General features: G+C 38.6%; 1 protein-coding gene across 1 annotated transcript; it reads left to right on the top strand.

The window, feature by feature from the left end:
- Positions 1–517: 517 nt before the first annotated feature.
- LOC308406048 (sialic acid-binding Ig-like lectin 10) lies at positions 518–7622 on the top strand (the record flags this gene model as incomplete). Its single annotated transcript, XM_080896852.1, has 10 exons — positions 518–663; positions 1353–1446; positions 1959–2363; positions 2589–2909; positions 3026–3292; positions 3886–4155; positions 4249–4533; positions 4701–4794; positions 4880–5003; positions 7314–7622. Exons 1-10 carry the CDS (start codon positions 577–579, stop codon positions 7620–7622), a joined length of 2256 nt encoding a protein of 751 aa, XP_080752978.1. The 5' UTR covers positions 518–576.
- Positions 7623–9651: the final 2029 nt, after the last annotated feature.

Genomic DNA, 9651 nt, shown 5'->3' with positions numbered 1-9651 from the left:
CACAAGCACATGGCACAACACAGAAGAGCCACCTCCACAGGACAAGACTCAGCAGTCCATCTGCATCTTAAGGATAAAGGACACTCTTTCGAGGATACCAATGTTCACATTTTGGACAGAGAGGACAGATGGTTTGAAAGAGGAGTGAAAGAAGCCATCTATGTCCACTGTGAGCGACCATCTTTGAACAGAGGCGGTGGTTTACGACACCAACTCTCTGCCATCTATAATCCAGTTTTGAGATCCCTTCCCAGGCGCCTTAACGCCCACTCACATCCTGGGCCATCTGACCTCAGGAATTCGCATGATAAGGTGGGGCCAGGTTTCACAATGAACACACCCGAAACTCTGGCTGATTGGGACCCACACCCAGTTTCACACCTTGGCTCAGGCGATTAGAGGATCATCAGGGGGTCCTTTTGTCCCTCTGTGGGGGGATACTCCCACTAGGTTTATATCTAGGACTCTCCACCATTTGACCTTAGAACTGAAGAAGCTTCTCGGATGAGAGGTGAAACGTCTTCAAGCAACTTAAAGAAGTCCAGACGCTTTTCTTTGCAAGCTCCTTTGACTACGATGACCTGGATGACTGAGAACCTTCACAGACATAAATATGCAGAAGTGTTGCAGAGAGGCTGTATGTGGCTGAAAAATGGAAATGCTGTGAGAGTTTATTTTAAATCCTTTAAGCTGTTTAATGTCTTCAATGTGCCTCAAGAATCCTTTCTAATGTGACTTTTTAATTTTAATACATGCAGCCATTAACAAAGCTTGTTTATTGCTGTATGTGTTGTACTATGTTGAAGTGACGTAAAACTGAGCAAAATGTCTCATGAAAAACTGAATTAAGTACTTCTGCTGGTGTGTCAAATTCTTAAGTTAAGATACAGGTTTTTACCAAAAATAAATAATAATAATGAACATATATAAGATATTTAGTGCAACAGAACATGCTATATTTATGAAAGCCAGTTTGTAAAAATCAATAGTGTCTGCGAAGAATTTAGTTGCAAAATGAGGAAGAAATAGAGATGAGGAAGTGAAACCTGAGATTAAAAAGTCAGCAGAGATCATTGTGCAGAGAAGACTGATAAACAGCAAATACACTGAGGTAAAAAATGTGTAAAATATATTCAAAATATATTTAAAACTCTTAATGAACACTGTTTCCAATTGTCTTTCACTGTTGATAAAAGTAGGAGCTGACTCAGTGCTGGGAAATGAAAAAAAAAAGGCTGGATGATTAAAGATCGTTATGCATTCATTATGCACTGTGAAATAAGTGAGCATGTGACATCCTTTAGAGACATTTCTGGACATTTACTTCATATGCTGCATGTTTGTCTGTGCAGGGAGAAACTGAATGTGCCAAGGATCAAATCAAGATGTTGGTTCTGATCTGGTCAGCTGTACTTTTCTCTGTGACGGGCAGTGATGCTGACACAGGTTTGTATCCTCTTTACAATTTTATAATTCTGCATATAATAAATAATCTTCCAACATTTGAATGTAACACTGTTTTTTTGGACATACGTCCAGGTTATAAATATTTCTTCTTATCTGTTGACTCGTGGTGTCATTTAAAAAAAAGTTGTGCACACACAGCAAATGCTAATGCATATACTATTATATATTGTACATATGTTTATTAGTCTCAGATTTAGCCATTCTTATATTTTGCTTGTTTTACGTCATTGTATTTTTGCACAACTCTGCTGCTTGTGAAGGTCGCACACAAGAATTTCACTCGCATGTACTGTACCAGTGTACCTGCACATGTGATGTGACAATAAAAGTGATGTGATGTGATGTAATGTAAAAAACAAACAAACTTGCAAAGAGATTGCAAACAAAACATAAAGAAACAGCAAAGGCCAATGCAGTCTCAAGAAACAAATTCATCTTTGCTTGCCTAAAACTAAAGTCTGTTTATTTTATCTCCTCCTTTACATTTGCAGGTGATTCAGAAATGAGAAATCCACAGTGTGACAGAGAATACTGCATCACTCTTAATGTGAGAAAGCTGACAGCAGAGGCTGGACTCTATGTTGTGATCCCGTGTTCTTTCAAGACTGCTGAAGGCTTTGAAACCCAACATATAGTGTGGTATAAATGTGAAGCATCAGAAGCAGGATGTGATCGTCCTGTCATGATATTTCACACCAACAAAAGCACTGATGTTCAACCTGAGTTTGAAGGACAAGTGTCACTTATCGAGCATGTCATTCAGAACAACTGCAGCATCATCATCAATAATCTCAAAGAGTCTGATTCTGGATCATATCACCTCAGAGTTATTGGTGAAGTGAATAGGAAGACAGATGCATTTACATTTATTCCTAAAGTTAATGTCTCTGTTAAAGGTATGAAAAGCTAGATCAAAAACAATCATGTAGGAAATTGAAATGTAGTTCAACATGCTTGTGTTTTATTGTATCTGTGAAACATTTTGCACATTTGCTGACCCTTGTATGCAGCTTATAAGAAGTGCAACAATTCCCGATAAACATCTACTTAAATTTCTGGAGTTTTTTTCCTCTTTTAATTCAAGTTCATTTGATTCCACTAATGTACTGTGTTCCCACCAGGTCTTAAACAAAAACCCACAGTAATGATTCCCACACTGACAGAGGGACAGCAGGCCACTCTGACCTGCACTGCTCCTGGTCTCTGCTCTGGATCTGTTCCTGAAATCACCTGGACATGGAGAGGAGCAGGAGGGACTGAATCTTACATTGCAAGGAACAGTACTGATTACAAGACAGAGAATCTGACAGCTTTCACACAGAGTCATGTCTCAACTTTGACCTTTAATGCTTTGGCTAAACACCACAACACCAGTATCACTTGCAAGATCAGCTTTACAGATAAAACAACTACAGAAGGGAGTTCAACTTTGACTGTGAACTGTGAGTATTTCTAAATCTAAATATTTCTATCTAAAATATTCAGAATGCTATTGAATGTTATAGTGCTTTTGAAGAAAAGTCAGGAAGTTATATGGAATGTGTCCTTTGTCACATAGACGTGAAGAAAATTAAAATCACTAAGGATACAAGTGTGAAGGAGGGTGAAGCTCTGAATCTGACCTGCAGTGTAGAAAGTTTTCCCCCATCTCTGATCATCTGGTCTAAACATAGTTCCAACACGAGCCTGCACAATGACACTGGATCAGCAACTCTCTCCATGCTGAATATGACAACGAAAGATTCTGGCCAGTACATCTGTACAGCTAAATATATGAACAATATAGTCAACAATACAGACACCAAAGTCAATGTAACAGTCATATGTAAGTACAAACCTTGTTTTTAATGTATTCATTATTATTATTATTGTTATTATTATTATTATAAATGTTATTATTAATATTAATGACAACTGAAAGATGAGTTTAGCATTAGAGCCCCAAGAAGGGTCCTTTTTTTTGTTGGGTCTGTGTTTCCACAGGCCCTGCTAGTTTAGAGACTTATTCATCATGAAGAACACAAGACAAAACAGAACATCTTCAACCGGTCTTTAACTTGCTAACAAGGGAAGCCTTGGTCTCATCACCTGTCTCTAGCCCAAATCCTTCAAAGAGCAGCTCTCCTCGCAGCTATTTATTGACATGACAGTTACAATACACATCACAGCACAAGCACCTCCCACCGTAACCCCCCCCCCCCCCAATGGTTCTAAGACAAGGCACTATGTGTGTGTGTGTGTGTGTGTGTGTGTGTGTGTTTGTGTGCGTGTGTGTGTGACTTCCTGATCACAACATCCTTGGTCATAAGGAGAGTAATCTCCCCCACACCCAATATATGGTTCAATTCCTGTATTGGTTCACCATGCACAACACAGTAAATTACTTTAGTAAATAAATTACTAAAATGTGTTTTACAGATAAAAGGAAGCCTCAGATCATTGGAAATACAACCGTTAAACTGGGAGATGTTCTGAATCTGACCTGCAGTGTCGAAAGCTTCCCTCCAGCTCTTATAGTCTGGAGAAGTACCAACACAAACCTTCTGACTAAAACTGATCTGCACAATGACACTGGATCAGCTACACTTGTCATTCAGAATGTGACAGCAGAACATTCTGGACAGTACATCTGTGCAACCAAACATCTGCACACAACTGTGACTTCATATGTCAACGTGACTGTGACATGTAAGTAGACGGCACTGATCTTAAATCTGAATGTCATCCTTACGCTAAAATCAATGCTTCACTTGTTTAATGATCCTAAACATGCGCTTACAGGGTTTTCAAAAATAGTGAATGGCTCTGGATGTGTGCTTCAGTCAGAGGTTTTGACCTGTGTGTGTATCAGTGAAGGGTTTCCTTTACCTACTGTCAAATGGCCATTTCTGAAGAACAGCACTGATTACTCTGTCTTTACCACTGTGTCAAACCACACAGTAAACAGCACAGTCAGTTTAACTGTGAAAAACAATGGCAGCACTACTTTAGAATGTGTCAGCAACAATGGAATGGGGGAAGCAGAAGAAAGTCTCACAATCCAAAAAAACTTGCCAGACAATAATAGTAAGTATTTCCAACCAAACATTTTTGAACACCAATTTAACCTCTTAGGACCACACTTGTTAATGCAATCTTTGTAAAAAGACAATCTTCAAACACACATTTGCAGTATGCATTTTAAGCAACATGGAACCAACTTTATTCCTTTTTAAATTCACTTCAATTCACAGTTTTTAGGCTGGAATACCTGAACGTCATCATTGTCTTGTTCACTGGGACAGTTCTTGCAACAATCATTTGCTTTTTAGCTAAAAATTGCTACAGGTAAGGCTACAGGTGTCTAATTATTATTAGGTTTTCTCTGTAGAGGAATTTGAACATGAATTTGTCTCTCTATCTTTTTCTTCAGAAAAAAACAGAACATTCAAAAATTGAGAACTTCAGATGAGATTTTGGAGATGGAGACACATCAAAATAAACTGGTATTAATTCATCAGACATTTTTTGATTTACTTGTCAAAATAGGAGTTTCTGCACAAATTTTGATGTCTTTGAAGCATCCATAGTTTACTTGTTTACATTTTACTGAAAGTTCCCACATAAAGGTTCTGCAAGAAAGTGGTTCAGATTAAGATTAGCCTTAATAACAAGATTATTTTGATTTTGTATACAGTGGTGTGAAAAAGTGGTTGCCCCAGTTTCCTATTTTATTTGTATGTTTGTCAGAGTTAAACATTTCAGATCATAAAATAACTTTAGATATTAGACAAAGAAAAAAAGTCAACACAAAAGGCAGTTTAGTTAGGCCGCTCCTAAGTCTTCAGTTTGTTTTTCCTAAGCCATTCAGAGGTGGACTTGCTGGTGTGTTTTGGATCACTGGCAAAATAGTTTTTTCCCCCTTTATGCTCATTTACTCAACACTGGTTTTCCCCTTGGAACTCTCTCATGGATGCCATTTTTGCCCAGTCTCTTGTTTATGGTTGCATCACTGAACTTAACTGAGGCAAGTGAGGCCTGCAGTTCTTTGGATATTGTTCTGGGGTCTTTAATGACCTCTTGGATGAGTTTTCACAATTTAGTTTTTAGGGCAATTTGTCATGGTCCTGGGTCGTGCGACCCGGTGTTTTGTGTTTAGTCTATTTTGATGTTTATTGATTGTTTAGGTTCATTAAGGTAGTCCAGCCATTTGTATATATCACCCTTGCATTACGTCTCCCTTGCCCTTCGTGTGTTTATGTCTGTGCGTCTTGTACTGTCAAGTTCATGCTGTCAGTATTGTCACCTCCCCCTGTACTACGTCTCCCCGGTTCATGTCTCATGTTTCCTGTTTTACTTTGAAGGCCTGCATTCACTGTCAGTGTATTCAGTTTCACTCCTCCTGTCCTGTCGTTAAGTTCATGTGTGTCAGCTGCGTTTCCATGTGTGGCCACTTCCCCTGATCATCCCTCATGTGTATTTAGTCTCTGTGTTTCTTACAGTCTGTGTCGCGTCGTCTGTGTTCCCACCCTCCGTGTTTCCATGCCCGGTCTGTTGTATTCTAAGTCATAGCCTTACCTTAGTTCATTCCCAGTTTAGGTTTCTGTTTAGTTATTGCTTTTGTGCTGCCCTTATTCTTGTTTGTTTCTCTTGTGTTACCAGCCACAATAAAAGGCTCGCCTTCTGTTAAAGCTCACTTCCGTCTGCTCACTTGTGTACGCACCTGGGTCCATTACACGCATTCTCCACTCGGTCCGTCACAGCGGACCGTGACACAATTTTGGTCAGCCGGCCACTCCAGATCACCACTATTCCATGTTTTTGCCATTTGTGGATAATGCCTCTCACTGAGGTTTGCATGGATTCCCACAGATTTAGAAATGTCTTTATAACCTTTTCCAGACTGACACATCTCAATTACATTGTTTCTTAACTGTTGCTGAATTTCCCTGTATTGCAATATGAGGCCTACTCAACTTTGCCATGCAGGTCCTATTTACAGTAAGTAATTTCTTGATTGAAAATGGGTGTGGCAGTAATCAGGCCAGAAATTGAACTCAAAAGATGAGATACACCACCATAACTTTTTCATAAATGGCCATGTAGCTTTGGATTTTTTCCCTCTTAATAATGTATACTGTCATTTAGAAAATACATTTTGTGTTCAGTTGTGTTATCTTTGTCTAATATTTAAATTTGTTTGATTATCTGAAACATTTAATTGTAACAAACACTTTTTCACACCACTGTGTGCACTTTAAAGTGGATATGAAACACCACATGTATAAAGGTTAATTTAAATCATGGAATCCTGCTCTCAAAAACTGACATAGATGTGACACTGTCTTCGAAGCTGGACTTTTTTAAAAGTTAAAGATAATAGAACTTGTTTAGCACAATCTTGTGTTTTGGTCAGTAGCCTTACATTAGTTTATGTTAACTAACTAATAACAAAAGAATAACATTGTGGAAAGTAATGACTCTAAAACTAAAAAGTTGTTTAAGGGGGTCATCTTTATACTGTCCCTGGCTGCAACAATGAATTTTATCATAAGAAACCAAGGATCCAATGTCCACTTTCACTGTCTCTCTTTAGCAGTAATTGGAATTGAAGTGTAAATCTATGCAATATTAATTTCATGCATAAAGGGACACCATGAGTTTTAGCTGAGAGCATGTAGTGTTTCAAATCCTTGTCATGTCTTCTTTAACAGTTTTTTTTTAAGTACATTGTAAGCGATTGCAATAAATTAAGCTTCAGTTCTTTCATCAAGCTGATTGTCAGGGCATAAAAAGAAAAATAACCTAGAATGAAAGAATGTAAATGTACAAGACAAGATGAGTCTCTTTTCCTTTGTCTTTAACAGGTATATAATGGTCAAGCATTACAAGACAATCAGACCCTGAGCTCAAACAGTGGGCCAAAGGAAGTGGAGTATGCCAATATTAATTTTTCCCTGCTGAAAAGAAACAGTGACTGGGAGGCAGCAAGGAAGCAAGAGAGCACAAAGACAGACTATGCTGAAATTAAGAAAGTGGTCGAAGAACAATGGGGAGATGATGCTGGGGAGGAAGGAGACATATTGGAGGGACAAGAGAAGAATGTGATAATGGAGCTGAAACAATGTGAACCAGAAAGGGTAGAAGGGCGAGATGAGGCAGTGAATGAAATGTGAAGGATATAACCAATAGAATTTGAGTAATGTTTTGTTATGGAGTTAATTAAAAACATTATTAAGCTATCAGAGTGTCCATTTAGGAGCCCAAGACCACCTCAGTGATTAATGCTCTCAGACTGGTTTTTGATGCTTTGATTGAGAAGGATAAATATATTGGCATATCGGTCATCCAAAAATATAGTTCTTAAAGCCAATTGTAGTTCCCATTTTGAGCAAATATTAATCAACTGAATTTTTAAGGAAAGGGACAGGTCAGCCTCTCGCTCTCTCAACTGTTTATCACATTCTAATAATATTAACTATTTGAATTGAGCAAAAAAGAGACAGTATAGATTAAAAGGCATTTAGAATAATGAGTGGGAAGACAAAGACAATATGTTAAAGCTAATATATATTAAAGCTAAGTTTAAATGTCTTTCTTGAAACAATCAAAACTTACCAGAAAAATATAAGCTACCTATTGCATTTTTAATGATATATGCTTAACTTCATTGTTTTTACTCTTTGAGGGGAAATTCTTTTTTCCCCTCTGGCCATTTTTTACACACACTAGTTGCAGACAGAGTAAGCCACATGGCCACCAAGTAAACATCAAAAGTAGTAATATACCTGTAGCTTTTTTTGCCCCCCCCCACCCCGAGGGCATTCCCCCCCCCACCCCTCACCCCCCACACACCCCCCCCCCACACCCCCCACCCCCGCGGGCATTTCCCCCCCCTCCCCTATCCCCCGCCGCGTCCATGCGCGTGTGCACGTGTGCGAGAACGGACTTTTTGCACGTGCATGCGGGTCCAGGGGTCATATGAGTTCACATGTATTTAATAGCGTATTATTTAATGAAACCATTATGTGTTTTAATTAAACTCTTTTTAAAGGATTGTATAGGTCTCAGAGTTCTGTTATTTAGACATAGATGATTTAATTGAACTACTTTAGGGGTATTTTAACTAGTTAGGAGCCTTTTGCATTTTCTTCAGTGCTATTTAGGAGCAAATAGTTTTCAAACAGAGGGCCGCAAATAACAGGTATCCCTTTAGAAATAAACAGTTATACTTCTAAAAACCGTGTATTCCCACACAGCATTTAATTTAGCTAATTTAGGGAGATTTCACTTTTCTAATAGTTTCACAGGCTAGTAGTTTTTTTTAAATAGAGCACCACAAACAACATGTATCCCTTTAGAAATAAACTGTGATACTTCTAAAAGTACATATTCACACTAGAGCTGTATCAACCTCAATGTGGCTTTAATGCAACTAGTCTTATAATTATCTACTAGTCTGCAACAATTAGACTCGATGATTACACATAGATGATTTAACTACTTTAGGGGCATTTCACTTTTCTAAAAGTTTCACAGGCCAATAGTTTTAAATAGAGCACCGCAAACAACATGTATTTCTTTTAGAAATAAGCTATGATACTTCTAAAAAACACATATTCCCACACTCTGTAACAGTTAGACAGAGCGTGTACAGTTAGGCTCCCAACAGTCTGTAAAAAGATATGAAGCAACAAAAGAGGCTCCCTTATCAAGAGCATCCCAGCCCAAAGGTGTTTCTCACAAATAGTTAATTCTCACACTCTGCAACAGTTAGACAGAGGGGGTGCAGCTAGGCTCCCAACAGGCTGCAAAAGAAGTCATGAAGCAAACAAAAGAGGCTCCCTTATCAAGAGCATCCCAGCCCAAAGGTGTATATTCACAAACAGTTAATGGCTTTAATGCAACTAGTCTTATCATGTCAGAGGCCAGCAGAAACCATGTCCAATAGAGTCTCCAAAGACTTTCCACCTTTCTTCCTTACATCACACTCTTTTATCTCTACATCTCAGAGGTCAACTGAAAGTAGCCCCACCTATATAAAAACACCCCATCAGACACACAGTATTTTCCTCAGCACTTCACAACCGCCGCAAGGTATATCGTTTTAACTTTTTATTTTTTCACTTGAATGTGCGTTGGAGCCGACTTTGCTACCCGCACAGAGCGTTTCTGGCAGTCGGGCGCTGCTTATACAATAGAGAA

Source organism: Rhamphochromis sp. 'chilingali' (genome assembly GCF_963969265.1).
Source record: "Rhamphochromis sp. 'chilingali' genome assembly, chromosome: 11".
Classification (NCBI taxonomy): Eukaryota; Metazoa; Chordata; class Actinopteri; order Cichliformes; family Cichlidae; genus Rhamphochromis; species Rhamphochromis sp. 'chilingali'.
Note: the sequence above shows the minus strand (reverse complement) of the source record. Positions and strands in the feature narration are given on the sequence as shown.